Source organism: Beauveria bassiana, assembly GCF_000280675.1.
Source record: "Beauveria bassiana ARSEF 2860 unplaced genomic scaffold BBA_S00002, whole genome shotgun sequence".
NCBI classification, from domain to species: domain Eukaryota; kingdom Fungi; phylum Ascomycota; class Sordariomycetes; order Hypocreales; family Cordycipitaceae; genus Beauveria; species Beauveria bassiana.
The window spans coordinates 353,289-370,753 of NW_007930837.1; the positions used below are offsets into that span (position 1 = coordinate 353,289).

The 17,465-nt window shown below is 52.7% G+C and overlaps 7 protein-coding genes across 7 annotated transcripts; 4 read left to right on the forward strand and 3 right to left on the reverse strand.

The window, feature by feature from the left end:
* Positions 1 to 1,507: 1,507 nt before the first annotated feature.
* Positions 1,508 to 2,150, forward strand: BBA_00789 (uncharacterized protein; the record flags this gene model as incomplete). The annotated part of the gene is made up of 4 exons (XM_008595886.1): positions 1,508 to 1,632; positions 1,775 to 1,842; positions 1,941 to 1,996; positions 2,121 to 2,150. The coding sequence occupies 4 exons, from the start codon at positions 1,508 to 1,510 to the stop codon at positions 2,148 to 2,150; spliced, it is 279 nt and encodes a 92-aa protein (XP_008594108.1).
* A 740-nt stretch (positions 2,151 to 2,890) lies between these two features.
* BBA_00790 (L-serine dehydratase) lies at positions 2,891 to 3,966 on the forward strand (the record flags this gene model as incomplete). Its single annotated transcript, XM_008595887.1, has 2 exons — positions 2,891 to 2,976; positions 3,033 to 3,966. The coding sequence occupies 2 exons, from the start codon at positions 2,891 to 2,893 to the stop codon at positions 3,964 to 3,966; spliced, it is 1,020 nt and encodes a 339-aa protein (XP_008594109.1).
* A 1,441-nt stretch (positions 3,967 to 5,407) lies between these two features.
* BBA_00791 (apoptosis-inducing TAF9-like domain 1 family protein) lies at positions 5,408 to 6,111 on the reverse strand (the record flags this gene model as incomplete). The annotated part of the gene is made up of 3 exons (XM_008595888.1): positions 5,408 to 5,670; positions 5,876 to 5,999; positions 6,082 to 6,111. 3 exons carry the CDS (start codon positions 6,109 to 6,111, stop codon positions 5,408 to 5,410), a joined length of 417 nt encoding a protein of 138 aa, XP_008594110.1.
* A 283-nt stretch (positions 6,112 to 6,394) lies between these two features.
* Positions 6,395 to 9,338, reverse strand: BBA_00792 (beta-1, 3 exoglucanase precursor; the record flags this gene model as incomplete). The annotated part of the gene is made up of 2 exons (XM_008595889.1): positions 6,395 to 7,260; positions 7,310 to 9,338. 2 exons carry the CDS (start codon positions 9,336 to 9,338, stop codon positions 6,395 to 6,397), a joined length of 2,895 nt encoding a protein of 964 aa, XP_008594111.1.
* Positions 9,339 to 11,955: 2,617 nt separating this feature from the next.
* On the forward strand, positions 11,956 to 13,260 carry BBA_00793 (uncharacterized protein; the record flags this gene model as incomplete). Its single annotated transcript, XM_008595890.1, has 3 exons — positions 11,956 to 12,193; positions 12,243 to 12,447; positions 12,495 to 13,260. 3 exons carry the CDS (start codon positions 11,956 to 11,958, stop codon positions 13,258 to 13,260), a joined length of 1,209 nt encoding a protein of 402 aa, XP_008594112.1.
* A 754-nt stretch (positions 13,261 to 14,014) lies between these two features.
* Positions 14,015 to 14,920, forward strand: BBA_00794 (uncharacterized protein; the record flags this gene model as incomplete). Its single annotated transcript, XM_008595891.1, has 1 exon — positions 14,015 to 14,920. The coding sequence occupies one exon, from the start codon at positions 14,015 to 14,017 to the stop codon at positions 14,918 to 14,920; it is 906 nt and encodes a 301-aa protein (XP_008594113.1).
* A 757-nt stretch (positions 14,921 to 15,677) lies between these two features.
* Positions 15,678 to 17,189, reverse strand: BBA_00795 (uncharacterized protein; the record flags this gene model as incomplete). The annotated part of the gene is made up of 3 exons (XM_008595892.1): positions 15,678 to 16,147; positions 16,209 to 17,076; positions 17,175 to 17,189. 3 exons carry the CDS (start codon positions 17,187 to 17,189, stop codon positions 15,678 to 15,680), a joined length of 1,353 nt encoding a protein of 450 aa, XP_008594114.1.
* Between the last annotated feature and the right edge of the window lie 276 nt (positions 17,190 to 17,465).

The following is a 17,465-nucleotide window of genomic DNA, read 5'->3' on the forward strand; positions in this document are numbered from 1 at the left end:
CCAACCAGTCAATCAACAGCCAGTCAATTAATAGCCAGCCAGTCAATCAACAGCCAGTTAATCAACGGCCAGTCAATTAATAGCTAGGTAGTTAATCGCCAGCCAGTTAATCAACAGCCAGTTAATCAACAGCTAGTCAATCAACAGCCAGGTTATTAATAGCCAGCCAGTTAATCAACAGCCAGTCAATCAACAGCCAGTCAATCAACAGCCAGTCAATCAACAGCCAGTCAATCAACAGCCAGTCAATCAACAGCTAGTTAACAGCTGTTAATCAGCTCACTAGCTGTTAATAGAGTAGCTATTGATTGACTGGCTACTGATATTTGGACTGGCTGTTGATTAATTGGCTGCTGGTCAACTGGCTCTGTACTATCTGTAGAGGACTTGCAGCGCATCTACAACGCATCCTCACCGCCTTCGAACAGAAATGCACCACCTAGACTTGGCCTCTGACCCCTCTGGGCTTGAGGTTTACTGCTACCCCGGAGCACTCACAGGCGAGAAGCAGCCGGCCCCATCCGGGGTTGGAGACGCCCATTGGCCCAGCGGGGCGCCGGTCCTATGGATTCGTTTGGAAAGCCTTGCCAGAAAGCATTGCTAAGAAGAATGCGGAAGAATTATTATCAGGCACAAAATGGCTAAGAGAAGAAATAAAAGAATGCCGAGTTTTGTCCGAATTCAACCCTGCTAACCCTGCGCTCTGATTTTCGCTGTAACCAGGTTGCCCGGGCCCATCGAGGGACAGAAAGATGGCGTCGCAGCCGGCCGATTGGGCGCGATCAACCAAGCTCGGCACAATGGCTGCCTGGCTATGATGCAAGCTGAGTTTACCATGTCGAAAATGACACAACATGCTTCTACTCGTCTGCAGCCAACCAGAAGCTGCAGCGAGGCGACATGCACGCAGGCACTGGTCTTGACTAGACGGCACACGGCGCAAAGCTTGACTCCAGCCAACCAAGCACGTCCGCACCAATGTTTTTTGCTTGCGAGAAAGCAACAAGTAAACTTGACCAGGCCCTGATAATACGTGCCGTCAAACACAAAGTCTCGTTGTGGATCAGACTTGTCAATGCTGTTACCCTATGACAACGTAATACGTAACCAAAATCGACGGGGCCAACGGGTGTGTGCTCCACCAGCGCCGGGTCTAGCATGCGGAACCAGGCAAGGGATAATAAGGAAAAAAATCGCGTTATTAATTTTTTTTTCTTTGGACGCCAATAATTCCAGATCTGCTGCTTGCTACAGCGTCTGGGGTAGGTGGGGGAGTCGTGAGCGCGGAGTAGACGGACAGGCCAAACGTCGATGGGCACATCACAGATTGGGTGTGCCATTGGAAAAATGCATGTCGACACCATCTGACGGATTGGCATGTGTTGATGTGAGATGCGAGCGAGACATGCCCAGCGAGCTATATATCAGCAGCCGTTCACAGGCCTGTGAGGCGCGGGAGAATGGCTGAATGGTTCCTAGACTCTCCGTTTCCCGGCATCACAAGACAATGGCAGGCCACGCCATGCCGTTCCCCCCCGAGACCAGTTTCGTCGGCGGTGGAATGGAACAAGGCTCATATCTTACCGCTCTGTACAAGCGCGATTACTATCCGGGGATTATTGAGGGGGAAGGGTTGGTTGTTGGGAGCGCGACTGTCCATCGTTGGCCGGTCACCTGATCGGTGCGAGTCCAGGCGAGGCCAGGCGTAACAAGCTTTCTCGTGGCACACTGCGGTTTGCTTGTTGATTTATCGGATGGCCGTTGACGTGTGTAGATTGGTTTCGGAGAGCAGCACACACGGCCGCCGTGTTCCGATGCGCGGCGATGGCTGGTTTCTTTTGTGTGTGTAATAATGTATCAATGTGTCTTGTCAAAGCATCACTGATTGTTATCTTGCTCTTCAGCCGCCGCGCTGACAGTTACTACCTAATATGGACTAGCTTCGGTCCGCGCTCTCCATCTTGAGACCGCCCAACAAAAGGATTCACGCGAAGAGGTGTGTCGTTTCTTGCTGGTGGTAGGAAAGCAAGAATTAAGGCATAGTTGTATTTTAGCACTAAAAATGAGGAAAAGAAGAAAAATTCTGCTAGGCTAGAACTGAGCCTTGAATGTAGGTGTAGGCCCCTGGCTTAACCCAAAACAACAAGTAGTGAGGGTTTACTGAATTGGCCCCTGCTCCCCGAGAGCTGTTATCTCCCAGAGCGCGCAGTTGACAGCCGCAAGATGTGTTCATTGATGTGCCTCTACCCTCTGCCCAAGATCAACACAGACAGAGTTTGGCTGCACCAGCTGCCAGTCGGCAGTCAACACATGCACCTGCAGTGATCCAGCCAAGAAAATAAATGATGATGAGGATGATAATACTAATACCAACTTTATTCTTCACAGCTTCTTGTTTCATTCTCCACCCGTGTAGCCACTTTAATGGCCAGTATGACAATCCCCAGAACGAGGCCGTCGTAGCCACACGCCCCCCAGGATCGGCTTCCTACGGATCCTCTTGGCCGTGTACCGGCAAGTACTTTTTCAATACATCTACCATATGAAAAGTACCTCGGTTTTCCGCGCTCATAACCGCACACCTCTTACACTTTTTTTTGCATTGGTCACCCACGACTCTCTGACCACACCACACAAACGGCCACCTCCCAAACATTCGTCGACCTACTTATTCTCCATTTCCCCAGTTTCCTCCTTCTCTTTCCCTCTTACTCTTTCAATCCCTCTTTCTGTCATCCAATTTTCAACCCCTTGGAAAGAAAGACTGTTCTGGTCCTCTAGTCTTTTCTCACTCAACTCTTCAACCGAGTTTCAACACTGATACGTGCCCCCCTCCTCAACGCTCGTATCAACCACACAACCATCCACACACACACTCCCCAAAATCATCATGGGATCCCTCGGTGGTGAGAGCACCCTTCCTTGGGTCAAGACGCCCTGCGTCTATAGCACTGCCGTTTCCCGTGCCGTTGGCTGGTGAGTCTCTCAATACCGGACTTCACACATAAAACACCCACTAACACGGAAACCAGCAACATTTACCTCAAACTCGACAACCTCCAGCCGTCAGGCTCCTTCAAGTCCCGCGGCATCGGCAACCTCATGACCCGCGCCGTCGCCCATCACCCCGGCAACGTGCACTTTTACTGCGCCTCTGGCGGCAACGCTGGCCTCGCCTGCGCCACGTCCGCCGTCGCCCTTAACCGCCCTTGCACCGTCGTTGTGCCACTCACCACGTCAGAGTTTATGCGCAACAAGCTCGTCGCCCTCGGCGCCCACGTTCAGCAGTACGGCAAGAACCTCTTCGCCGCCGAGCAGTACGTCAAGCAGGAGCTCGTCGCCCACGACCCCGACGGCGTCTTCGTCCCGCCCTTTGACCACCCGGACATTTGGGACGGCGCCGCCAGCCTCATCCCCGAGCTGCGCGATCAGATGGACGTGCCCATGGACGCCATTGTCTGCTCCGTCGGCGGCGGCGGCCTCTTCAACGGCCTCATGCAGGGCATCGAGACCTTTCCCTGGTCCGGCAACAAGCCCCACGTCGTCGGCGTCGAGACGGCCGGTGCCGACTCTCTCAACGCCTCCCTCGCCGCCAACGAGCACCTTACTCTTGCTGAAATCACCTCCATTGCCGTCTCCCTCGGCTGCTCCCGCGTCTCCGCCCAGACGTGGAAGTGGGCGCACTACCCAAACACCCACAGCATGGTCGTCTCCGACGCCGACGCCGCCATGGCCTGTGTGCGTTTCGCCGACGACGTGCGTCTTCTCGTTGAGGTTTCCTGTGGTGCCGCTCTCGCTGCTGCCTATCGTGGTGACCTCCGTGCTTCCCTCGGCAAGGGTCTCTCCGACGCTGAGTGGTCGCAGAAGAATGTCGTCCTCATCGTCTGTGGAGGCTCTGGTGTTTCTCTGCAGCTGCTCGACCGCTACGTCCAGGAGTACGGCCCTCAGTCCGCCATCAAAGTTTGAGGAACGCACTCACTAGCGGAAATATATCCAATTTCGAAGAGGCCCGACCACCCTTTCTCGATATTCTCGACCAAATTCTCTCAAGTCGACTTGCTTTTACCAAGTTCCACTAATGACGAGAGATCATCTACGACGACCATGATCGAAGCCGCGAGGCATTACGCTTTACTCGACGACAACCCGTGCTTGCCAACAGCACAAATTCCCCCGAAATGGGAAGAACTAGAGAAAGATTTGTTGCTTTTTGTCTCTTCGTATCTTTGTTGTGTCTGCGAGACACATGATTTCACTGGCAGGCGTTTTTGCTATGTGTTTTTTCTTTTTGCACCTTAGGTATTAATGCGGACAGAGACCGTTATCCGAGTCTTGGATTCAAATGTCGCGGTTTAACTACTACGAGCATTTCTGGGACACATGCTTTTTTTTATTACTCACTCAGCATATTTCATCTGCAGGGGCCGGATCCCTCAGAAGCATCTTTTAGCGTTTCACGACAAGGAGGATTGGAGGAAGATACCCATTTGTTTTACGAATTATGACATAGAGATACCCCCATAGAACGACGACTGGTCTGGTGGAGGACAGACCGCAACGAGACTTTCGCGGGCCTGAAACATGGCTTCGCATGACTTTTTTTTTCCTTTGGAATTTTCTTCTTTTATTTAGTTAATAAAAGTGACGCCCGCGTAGAAATGTCTTGTAGACAAATTACCGATGCAGATGTTCTCTTGCTAAAGCAAGAAGAATCTAGAATGGGTGGTTATGTATCTGTCGTCGACGACAGGCGTAAGCCATTCTTAAAATATCGGTACACCGTAAGACTAAACTTGTATTTGTACATGCCTTTGTTATCTAGATAGGAAACGCCAATGAGGAGGGTCATCATCACAAGGGGGGGAGTGTTATCGGTCGGGGCCGTGCAGGTGGGGAGGCTTAGATTCAACAGGGCTATATCGGGAGCATCAAATTGTTATCTGTACTTTGTAGGCTCGTGTTCTAATAAAAGAGATGGCATTGGGTAGCAGGTAGGTATGTTTTGGGCCGAAAGCTGTGTGACGCAGATGATAAATGCTTCCTTTTGGCGCCCTGTGTCTGTCGCCGTAACGATACGTGCCCAGACACGAGCCGATTCGTATCCCAGGACGACACGGGAGATGGGAAATCGTATTGGTTGCAAAACATGAGATACGTACGTACATAGATAGCATGCCTGCGGCCGCTGATACAGCAACCTGTACCAGTACTTGTATGACTCAACTCTTATCACCGCCGTCCTGATAAGCATCCGCGATTGCGCCGCCCGTTTCCGAGACATTATCCATGTTTATTTTGCTTTTTTTTATTTCATTGTTATTTTTCTAGTTTTTTCGAGTTTCAAAAAAAGTACATTGCTCAAGCCATGATCGTAGTACAGGTGACAAGGGACGAGACGAACGCGACCTCACCGGCCCGATAACCTCGTTGCGCCGCCCCTGGCCCCTCCGCGGCTGCCGCCTCGCCCTCCTCTGCCGCTTCCCGTCGTCGTCACCGTCTTGCGCGCGGCTCCAGTCGCGGCGCCACGCTGCGTCTTGCGCTCGTTGATGTAGTCCTGCATGAGCTGCTGCAAGTCCGGATTCTTGCGCGCCAGCAGCAGCACGTCGTCTGTGGTGACGACGCTGCGGGAGGCGTGGTTGGCAAAGGACTCGAGGTCGACAGCGACGTTTTCTGTGAAATTGTCCGATTAGCAAGCCTACTCTCTCTCTATGTCTCTATCTTAAACTTCTTCAAACAACTTCCGCTCTTCTAAAAAGATGCGATTTCGAGTCACTGCACCAACTTGGTATGGTGGCGGGCAAGGGAAGGACAGGCAAAGGCGAGCGAAGCGAGGAACAAAAAAAGAAGGAGAAAAAAAAAAAAAGAAAAGAAGTACCGATTTGAGTCCAGACGAGCTCCGTCAGAGCGCCGATGAACTGAGGCGTCGCGTTACGATTACGGCGCATGCACTCCTCGTCGACGATTTGCCCGACGGCGTACCAGAGTGCCGACTTGAGGCGCTGTATCCAACCAAGGTTAGCCACCAGTGTACTGGGATCTATTCCTGCGCTATTCGCGTAGTTGTAAAACCGGTGCTCTTACGTCTCTGTCGTCTTCCATGGTATCGGCCATTTTTGTCTTGTCCTTTTGCACGATAATGTCGTGCGCGCCCGTCGTGGGGACGTGGTTGATGTGAGTTGCAAGCTTCCCGCGACGCGTTTGGACGTGGGGGCATTCAAAGTACAAGTACAGCCGCCAGTTTACGAGCAGCACCTTTTATTTAGCCAGCTACAATCAGAAGCAGTACCAAAAAGTAATATTAATTGATTCCCGTATTTAGTTTAGATTCCATAAGAAAATTTGTTCGATTAGATGTTCTACTCTATGCTTCATTACATAGCATTTATATACGCACTCATGCTGTGCCGGCCCCTGTCGGTGCTGGGCTGCTCTGAGCCGGCGGCGGCGGAGGAGGAGGGGGTGGGGGAGGAGGCGGCGTCACGGGCGGCTTCTTCTTGTACACGGACAAGCGGTTCGAGCCACCACAGAACTCTACGTTGCTACCTCCACACAACATGGCGCACTCGCCCTTGGGCGCTACCGCCGACAACGTCGAGAGTGTGTTGCCACAATAGCATTCTCTGCCGTACTCGGTGCCAAAGTACTCGTAGTCCTTGCAGAATGTCGCGCAGAGCTGATTTGTCATTTTGTCCGCCGCCGTGGACGTGCCGGCCAGCGCGCGCGTTGTGTTGACCTCGGTCTGACAGCCGACGAGCGCAAAGTCGCCCGCCGCGGGAGGCTGCTCCGGGACGCCGCCGGGAATGGCCGGGTTCATATACAGCTCGAGGCGGTTGCTGGCGCCGCAGTACTGGAACTGGTCGCCGGCGCACGGCATGTTACAGTCGGCAAGCGGGGCCGCCGCGGTGTCGGTCCCGACAAAGCTGCCGCAGTAGCACTCACTGCCGTATTCGGTGCCAAAGTAGCGGTACGTCTTGCAATAGTCGGCGCACTTTTCGTTGGTCATGTCTGGGCCCGATGTGCTGCCGCTCAGGAGGGCGCGGTTGGTGGGGGCTTCGGCCCAGCACCCGACCATGGTGTAGGGCGCAACCGTCTCCTTGTGCCTCAGCGTGCCCGTGGGCGTGGTTACGCTGGCCGTGGTTGAGAAGAGTTCCAGGCGGTTGCCGGCGCCGCAGTACACGGTCGGGTCGCCACCACAGGCCATGTTGCACTCCTCGAGCGGTGCGCTCTTGGATCCGCTGTAGAGCAAGTTGCCACAGTAGCCTGAGGTATGTTAGCCGACGTCAGCAGTGGTTTTGTAAAAGGGGCTTACATTCGCGGCCGTACTCCGTGCCCCAGTAGTTGTAGTTCTTGCAGAAGGTCATGCACATTTCGAGCGTCATGGTATCGTTGGCTGTAGAGGCATCTGGCAGGGCCCGCTTACCACTGCCCTCTTCCCAACAACCCTTCAAAACGTAACCGCCAAGTGCGGTCTTGTGAGTAGGTGTAGGAGCAGGAGCGGCGGTAGAAGGCGGCGTGGTGCTCGGAGTGCCAGGTGATGTGGAATTGCCGGTTGGCTCCGGCTCCGGCGGCGGCGCAAGAGGACCACCGGAACTAGTAGGGTCCGCGAGCACTGAGTGTGAAGACAAGACAGGATTGGGAGTCGCGTTGGCATTGCCCGTGCTAGGAGAGGCAGCTGGCGAGGCGGGCACGGCGTCGTCGTTGTTCAAGGCCCGCAGCTCGTGGCGAACAGTGTTGCAAGACATTGGGTTCTGGAAAGAAGTGCAAGATCCACCAAGACCAGCGACACTATTGAAAGATACAGATGCATCACCGCTGCTCAAGTCGACAAAAGACTGGTACGCCATGCCGCCCTCAATTTTCTGCTCAGCTTTGAAGAGGGTGTATTCGCCAATGCATTGCCCACTTGTCATGTCAAGCGTAGCAGAATTGAGTTTGTGAACAGGGCTATCCTCTTGCGCCGTCTTGTAGTGGATTGTTGCTTTGGCGCCTTTGGAAATGGCATCGTTACGGACGGCAGCGACGAGTGTCGTGGCGCCTGTAGAGCCAAGAATGCAGCTCTGCGGCTTTTGGAAGAGAATGGTGTCCTGGATGAGGTAGCCATTACCATTGTTGTCTGCTGTCTGCTTGGTGCCGTCGGCATAGTTGATGACAACAGTAAATGATGAGATACCAGTCTTGACGGGAATTTTGGCGTCAATGGGAAAGAAGCCAAAAGTATCGTCAAAGCCCTGGCCCAGGCCGTGAATGGTAGCCTTGATGTCGCAGCCACTTTTTCCGCATTGTGATTCGCCATTGCGGTTTTTGTACGTTATGGTAAGGTCATTGATGCTGTCTTTGGACAGGCCAGTGGTCTTGATGCGGATGTAGCCAGAAAAGTGCAAATTGGCGCCACCGTCAGCGAGGAGGAGCTGCAGGTCAACGGGCTTGACCTTGTAGGGAATAATGGGTTCGGTCAGGTTGACACCGGCAGGAACAACCTCAATCATCTTTTGCAGAACATTCTTGCAGACTTCGTTGAACTTGGCATTGTCGCGCATAGCTTCCATGGTTTTGTTGCCGTCTGAGTTGAAGACCTTGAAGTCGGAGTTTTTGTGAACATTGACCGCGGGGCCGACAACGAGCGGATTGCCGGTGGTGCCGTCGAGGTATTCAGTAACAATCTTGTTGTCGAAGGCCGCGACTGATTTATCTAAACCACCCAACCCATTGTTGGACTTGGCGTCGGGAATAATTTCCGGGAACTCGGTGTTGTGGACACCACCAAGCGTGTGACCGCAGGCTGTGACTTGGATCATTTCGACATTGTTAAAGCCCATGCGGTCAAACTGCTGCTTGAACGTGGTAGCGGAGTTTTGCGGCTGCGGAACACCAGTATCGCCAGCTGCTTCGGCATCGACTCTTCCACCACGGACGGGAATGATGGGTCCGCCGCAGGAGCGCACCGAGGCGTAAACGCCGGCGGCAATCAGGTCGGAAAGACTAGTATGGGGAGAGACATACTTGGACATGAACTCGAGGGTTGTCTTGTGTCCAGGGCCAGTGTTCTCGCCATCGTCGAGCTCATACTGAAGGGAGCCATCGAGGCCGCCGGTCTTGAAATAAACATTGGCAGTGGACATGTCGTGGAAGCCGACGCGGAGCCACTCGGCGGCATTCTGGCGGCCCGGACCCGACGCCTCGTTGGTGCAAGGGGAGATTGTGTCAGAAAACTTGCGCGCTTTGAAGGAGCTAAGCTGGTACATGATCTCCTCGAGCTCGTCGGTTGAGGCGGGCCATGTTGGGTCGGCAATGGCCAAGCTGGACAGAGCCAGCGCGGCTAAAGCCACAGACTTTGTCATTTTGCACTATGTACAAGATATGCAAGAAGAATATTCTAAGCGAAGATTGGCGCCCGGGAAAAGTTGCAAGTTTTTTTGTCGTGGAGAAGACGTGTCACAGCGGCCGAGCGACGGGCGATGCGCTTGGACTGGTTGGGCAGACAATTGGAGGACAAAGCGAGGAACATCAAGACTTTATGTACAGAAGTAAAAGCCACGAGAAAAGAGCGGAAGAACGGATCTGGAAGGTGATAATGCGAGAGCAGGGGACTGCAGGCATATTGATGAGGAAGAGCCCAAAGAAAGAGGCGAGGCGGATGTAATCAGCCGACCAGCCGATCAAGGAGGCGACAGCGACCAGTAGCACAGACGAAATACGGGCGACATGCCACTCTGGAGCTGAGCCAAGGAAGCCTGTGCGGTAATGTTGCCACTGTGGCATCTGCATGTTCCTCCATACGAGAATGCACGAACGCAGAGCTGTTGCATATTGGCTGGTGATGTAAATGCATGGCAAATGGTGTAAAGGACCGAAAAGCCTCGGTCAGGAACGCGCTGCAACGGTGTGATGTAAGGGTCTGATGCGGAATCTGGTGGGGGAGTAAGCGGGCTGAGCTTCTGGACAAGCCAAGCTGATGGAATAGATGAACTGCATGAGAGCTGAAGATTCAATAAAAGAAGATGGCGATGTGTCGTTGTTTGTATTTTGTCAGACAACCAATATTCGAAAAAAAGGCGAGGTGCTGCAGTGGAAGGACGTCTGATTACATAATGCTCAGCACCTAAATCACCAACCCAATCGCTGTATTCGTGCCTGATTGTCTCTGCTCTGCAAAGCGCTGTAGCGTCCTTAGGTATTGTAGCGCTGGAACATCATTGGCTGCAAGTCTCCAGAGCTCCCTCATCTGCAAGCTTCCCATACGGTTTCCCACTCTGCCCATGCATCCGTTTGCCATATCTTTATCGACTCATGCACATGAATGGCATCACCTTTGCGAGCGTTTCCCTTCAGCAGAATCTTTCAGCTGGAATCAATCAAAAATAATCCCGAAATCTCACCCTTACCCCACGGCGACTGGCCCAATCTTTGCAGCGCGGACCATGTTGCCACGCTCCCGTCTGCATCGATAGCGACCTAGATTGCAATAGCTCAGATTCGCCCAGCCACGCCGCTGCAGACCGGTCCCAAACTCATGCACTGTAACCCTGCACCGTCGACACATTGGGTAGTCAGAATGTTGACATGGAACGACGGCAACTCTTTTCACCTCTCAGTGCTGCCACCCACGCCCCAAAGCTCTCCTCACCATGCGATCCGCCTCGCATTTGCACCAAATTGGTCTTCATGCGACGGTGGCCCGCCTGCAGACTTCAATATTATTACCAATGGCTTAATTACAAGATGACCACTATTTCCAAGAGAATAGGTCGTATTTGGATTGCCGGCCAGAAAACGGCTTCTTGGCCAGCTCGCCCCATTTCAGCATTATCCTATGCGGCTTGATTCCTGCAGCATTGGTGGCATGCCATGCCGAATGCGTAGCTGTGGCAGTGTAAACAGATACTCATTCTCCAAAACGCCATCGTTGGCCTGTCGCGCTGACCAAAGCCTGTGTCTTTCGACGCCACCGCTATCTTGGTCGCGCAAGTATTGTCACAAAGGCTCATATTTTTCGCTGCCCCCATCGATCTTGTAATCCAGTCCGTCCAGGCGACAAGTAACTACCAATTGACTCTCCGCGTCAGTAATTGGGTGTGCTAAAATACACATTGCTCCAATGAGTCGAGGTTCCCTGGCGCCCCCTCATAATGCGGCTGTAAGTAACGGTACAACAGCTCTAACTATCATCAGGACACCTTGATGGACAAGTCTCTCTCTATTGATTACAGGAGAAAAGCCAATTATCTGCCACTCGCTGGGTAACATACTCTGTACCCTTCGCTCGGTATCCACGTGACGGCGGGGTTGGAATTGTGTTTCGTGCAGCTTGAGCCAGTCAGGCTGGCAGCGACTTACAATCTGCAAATGAGCATGTGACTACGTGCAGTCTCCTTTTGCTGCTGTTGGAAAGACAAGCTGGACTTTGAAAGTGAGACAGACGATTGGTCCCGCTCCAGACAGGCTCGCCGTTCAACTTGCCAAGCAAGAGGGGTCAAGAATGATCCCAATACGCTCACCAAGGGACTTTTGCCGAGTGCTAGTTATCTCTCACTCGTGTCTTCATCCCTCACCTGCCATTTGAATGCCCGGAATACTAATCTTGCAGGTTGCCAAAGCTACTCCACCCACGACGAATTGAAAATAAGGCTGTGAGGCTTGCCCATTTCACAGACCCTTGTCGGGGCAAAGGTCTCACCGTCGTGATTGGCCTTCATTATTCGAGTTGCTCAAGGTACCCGCTGTCTTGTGCAAGTTGTTTGCCAGTTTCGATTTCCTGACTAGTCATCTCGCACAGCAACGGTCTCGCCCGCATCTTCTCATCGATCTCAGATCCATCTCTCGTGTGCGCATCTGAGGCAAAATAGCAGCGAAGCGCGAGAGTATTAGTCAAAAAGGGTGCCGACACTTCAAATAAACCCCTGCATGACTCGCTGTCCACACAATTTAGGAGGTTCGACATCTCCCAACAACTTCAAGATGCGATGGCGTTGGGCTACATTGAGCTCAGTGCTTATCGCAGTCCGCCCTGTGGATGCCTCCTACATTTCCAAGTCCCCCCAGACTATCGAGCCAACGCGCGCTGCTGTAGCTATGAATCATCTTCTCGGCATCTCTCCAAGAATCACAGACGCTCCTGTTCCGGACCCGCGGAGTCTGGTTGGTCGCGCTGGTGCCTTAGAAAGAGAGTCAAATACTTGTGGTTTCTACTCGGATGGTACGCTGAGTCTGCTACATGTTGCCCTGCAGAGAAAACCTGACAATAGTTAGGCTACCCGTTGCTGTGTTACACATCTACAGCTACGTGCGCATTCGAGTCAAAGTTCGCAGCCTGCTGCGATCGTGGCACCACTTGCAGCAGCATATTTACGGGATGCTACCCATTCTCGGATTCCTTGAAAGGAAGCTGCGCTTCGGACAAGCTAAAGACACAGCCTCAGATGGCCTGCTGGCAAGTGGCCCAAATCCACGGTCAACACTGTGTGGTTGATATGCAAATTGTTGACAAATGCTTTCAGTTTCGATAGCTCTGTACCCAATTGTGTGCTTCATACGCTTTTGATTTCCTCGACATCACTTGGAATCTGGGGTTGTGCGACGACGACTACTGGTGAGACTATATACTCGACGAAACCAGTCGACAAAACGAGCTCCGATAGTACGTCTCCTTCGATGTCCGCATCCAAGAGTACATCTTCGAGTACATCTCGAACTACAAGTTTCACGTCGGAGACTAGCGCAAAAAGCAGCACTGACAACAACGATGGCGAAAAAAAGAGCAATACCGGTGCCATTGTTGGTGGTGTAGTCGGGGGCATCGGGGGCGCCGCTATTCTGGGAGCCGCCATCTTTTTCTTCATGCGTAGCCGCAAGAAGAAATCTGTCGACAGCGGCTCTGCCACAGCGGCCACTTCGCAGCCCGTGTTTCAGCAATACCAGCAAAGCCCTTTACCTGGACAGGGCTCGCCGTTAGGATACCATCCCCAGGCAGGGTCCCCCGTGTACGACCCGAACACGGCATACAAGCATTACCAAGGCTCTCCCCAGCCTTACCCACAGCCTTCGCAAAGTCCCTTCGACCCGCACCGATCAGGCCATCAGAGCTGGGGTCAGCCTTCTCCTGGACTGACTTCGTCACCTAGCCCCCTCGGTTCGCCTAACCCAGTTTCGCCCACTGCCACGACGCCAGGGCCTACGACCATGGAACAGCAACATGGCCAACCGGTTGAGCTTGCAGAGTCAAATGCTGTCGGAACGTTTGCAAATCGGGCAGAGCTGGCTTGAGCGGAAACACCCAGTGATGAATGACGAAAACGGCAGGCTAATTTCATTTGCATTGCATGTAACCCATTTGAGAGACATATACCCAGTACGTAACAAGCAGCGTAATAATCGTGCCATCAGAAAGAATGCAATATTCGAACCCGGCCGAGATTTTCACATGTCCGTGTGTGTACTGAAGCGTAGCGAGGGAGTCTGGGTCTAGCGGCGACGACGGTCCTCCGGTGCTGCCCAGCCGACCGAGAGATTGTGCCGTTATTTTCTCTGCTGGCCAATCAAGAATTTTGAGCGAGCAGTCTTTGCTCGGCAGTTGATGAAAAAGCAGTCGGGCATGGGCAGGTGTCTACTTGAGGTGATGCAAATGCCTCTCGGCATGCACAGGCTTTCATCTCGGCTATATGCTTTGGTATACTAGTTCAACCACACACGCACTTTTGAAGAGATCGTCTGACCACTTTCTGCCCATTTGAGCCTGACACATGCCAAGACGCCACAAGGGCACAAAAGGGCCAAATATACCACCCCGGCGCCGTTGAAGGCGGGGCTATCATTAGCCCGGAAAGCCGTTGGCGATGGATGCTCTCGGCAACCCTTGATAACCGGACAAATCATGGCAATGCCGCGCTATGTTGCATCATGCCCCTCAACTGGATCTGGGGAGAAAACTAATATATGAGAGCAAGTTTCCACTTCCCCAGGTTTCTCATCTTACGCTACCCACGTTTGTCACGCACTGTTCTGAACTTCTTCAACCATCATGGCCTGCGAGAGCACCGTGCGCGTCCGCCCTGCCGCCGGCGGCGCCGACCCGGCTACGCAAACAAAATACAAGAAGCCGCACATCTTTGACACTATTGAAGAGCCGACACTACTGCGTGAGATTCTCGTCGACGACATCTTTGTGCTCGGCGGCCAGTTTGCCATTCTCTGCCAGTGGGCGCACCCGGGCCTCGCCATCGGCAGCCACAAGCGCTCCAACTTTAAAACGCGCGTGGCGAACCGCCTGCAGACGACGATGCGGTTCCTCAACGCGGCCGTCTTTGGCACCCCCGAGCAAAAGGACGCCGTCTTCTCCGTCATCCACCGGTACCACGCGCCCGTCCGCGGCGAGGGCTACGACGCCAACGACCCGGAGCTGCACAAGTGGACCGCCGCGACGCTCTTTGTCTCGCTCGTCGTCATCCACGAGCACGTTTTTGGGAAGCTGCCGCGGGAAAAGGAGGAGGCGCTGTTTCGGCAGTCGGCCGTGTACGGCACCAGTCTGCGCATGCCGCCGGAGATGTGGCCCGAGAGCCTGGACGCGTTTTGGGCGTACTGGGACCATAACATAGCGACGCTGGAGATTACAGACGAGGCGCGCAGCCTCTGCCAGGATTTGCTGTGGCCGGAGAACCTGCCGTTTGAGCTCGCGGCGCTGCTGCCGCTGTCGCGGCTCGTGACGGCGAATGTGCTGCCGCCGCGGCTGGCCAAGGAGTATAATCTGGAGCCGACGGCGGCGAGCAGGCTCATGTTTCAGACAGTCATGTACGGCATGGCGACGGTGTATCCGCTGCTGCCGCTGAGTGTGCGCCAGAGTCGTTTTCGTCGCAGCAAGGGGGATCTGGAGCGTGCGGTGAAGAGGATTCAAGAAACGGGACATTGGGCGGGTACGCCAGCGGCGTAGAGCATACATCCAACGATATACATGCAGAGTAACGATATGAATGTACCTTCTATTTATGATTTATAGCTGGGTATTTACCCATACAACTGTTCGGCTTTTCTCCTACTGCTGGCAATCTGCAGCACCGTACGGATGGCTCATAGCTCTGTTATTTACTGGTACAACTGTTCGATTTATGTCCTACTGCTGCACTAACAGTGTGATGTAGAGTCCACTTGCTAAAAAGAACTTGTATGCATCTGAAAGACTGTGAGAACTAATCTATCGCAGTATCAATCTGGTGGTGTCGACCAGTGGTGCGGGGGAACAAAATACGCCGATGAGCCTCGACACTTGCCGCAGAAGTGATCAGCTTATTCTCCGAAATAAGGTCTAAGAAATCCAAAATAAGCGCGGCTAAGTTATTGAGCCACTAATTAAGTGTACGCCAATGAGTCACAAAAATATCCAAGGAATTCCATGATGAACGCTGCTGGGTGAAGTGACTTTGTGCGTAGTCTGTTTTGTCCCCCATGTGCAGGCCAGGGAAGCTCGAACGCGATAATGAAGAAGCGAGACAAAGATTGTTCAGCTGTTGTCTATTTTTTGTTATCTTTGCGATACGGAAATGAAATCCTAAACCGAAGATCCTCGAGATTGGTACAGAAAAATACAGCCTTCATACTCCGCTTCATATCCACGCATCCGGCTTTGCTGAGCATCCAGCCAACCTGCATGGCTGGGCGGACATGCGTTACCGCTCGAGATTTACCTAGTCTCATTCCATATCGTATGGATCCTTTTCTCCAGATACCCACACCAGCGCCTTGGACCAAACAACAGGAGGAATTTGCTCACCAGAATCAGAAATGGATTGGGACAGGATGCAGGGTCGGATGACCACGCCAATGGGGCGACCATTCAGACGTTCTCCGAGCGCGGACGCAACAACAGGCTCGCATTCGATATGGGAATGACTCATATCAAATGACAAATCCGTCATGTTTGCCATGTCGAGGATGCGAATCTGCGTGGGGGTTTGCCATAGCTTCAATGCGATCTGCGAAAAGCGATTGAACAGGTCCGCCAAGTCGTCCCGTGCATGTTTGTCCAATTCTTGAACCAAAAACCCAAACGTGCTTAGAAATTGGTTCAGGTGCAAATCAACTTGCTCGGCATTGAATGCAAATGTTTTCTCTAAGCTTCGGACAGTATTGATTCTCCAACTGATCGACTCTTTGAGGGATCCTGAGAGTAATGATTAGACAAGTCTCGGGGCGGACGCAAAGAGTACGAGGACAGCGCTTACTTTCGGCAAATCTGCTCTCAATGTTCTGCAAAACGGTACCATTATCCACAAGAAAGTACGGATTTCTTAGGAAAGTGTCTACAAGTGACTTGGCCAAGGCTGCTTGGAGAAGGACCAGGGAGCTGCAACCGTCTGGTGCCGCGTGGTCAAACAGCAAGTGGGCAGGCCCAGAGCGGTAATGATGAGCTTGGTTGACAAGGTTGTAGAAGTTCAGAATTTTGTCGTGGCCTTTGCTCCAGTCTATTTCTGGAGCGCACATGTCGGCACACCAAGAGAAAAAGTCGCCCTGAAAGAATGAGCTGATGGTGCTTCTGACGACGTCGTCAGGCATGTCTCGCGATACGTCCTGCGCCCAGCTGGAGACAGCATTTGAGTACGCCTTACTCAGTTGCACCGTCTGTTCTGCACATTTTGCTTCAAGCTTCTCGATGATTTTTTTGATGTTGATTTGGTAACCCTTGATTTCGTCTCTCAAGGAACTGGATTCCTCCAACTGCCGTTCTTTCAGACTTTCGATGCACTGTTGTGTGCGATGATCGTTCTCGCGGCATGACTTTAGTTTGCGTTCAATCTCGTCGTTTGCCTCTCTCAATGCCTTCAGCTCCTCTTCTTTCTTGGACAAAATGTCTCGAAGAACGCGGACCTCGGAATGGGGGCTTTCAAGTGGCTGAGATGGCGGTGGTGGTGTTCTTGATGGCCAGATGGGAAAGTTTGAACCAAAATGAACGTAGAACATTCTTCTGGGACTCTGTTCCTGATGTCTCTTCTCCGTCGTGTCAGAGACGCTTTTGTTTTCGTCAGAAGATCTTGTTGGATTCGCGTTGGAGGCCGAATTGGAGCGGGCGGCCCTCTCTGGAGCCGATCTCTTCTATCGCATGTTAGTCTTTACATTGCATTGCTTGGCAGCCAAGAGATAATGAATATATCATGACGGAATCATAAATCAGAGCGGAAGCTGTGACTTACCCTCGAAGACATCATCTCGATTTTGCACAAGGTAAAGTGAAAGCTTTCGGGGGTAATTTTCCTTTATATCCGAGTTGTGTATCCTCTCAGTAATAGCGTGAAAAGATCCAAGTCTTTCTTTCATCGCATGAAGCCCGTTTGCACCTCACTTCACTGAGTCATCCGGGTCTCCGTTTGCCGGTCGCTACCTGGGGACATGCAGGAGCACAAAGTAAACGTCAAGTCTAAGAGGCCAAGTCCAAGCAGGGCGTTTTTAACGGTGAAAATGCGTTATAGGAAATACTTTGGTAG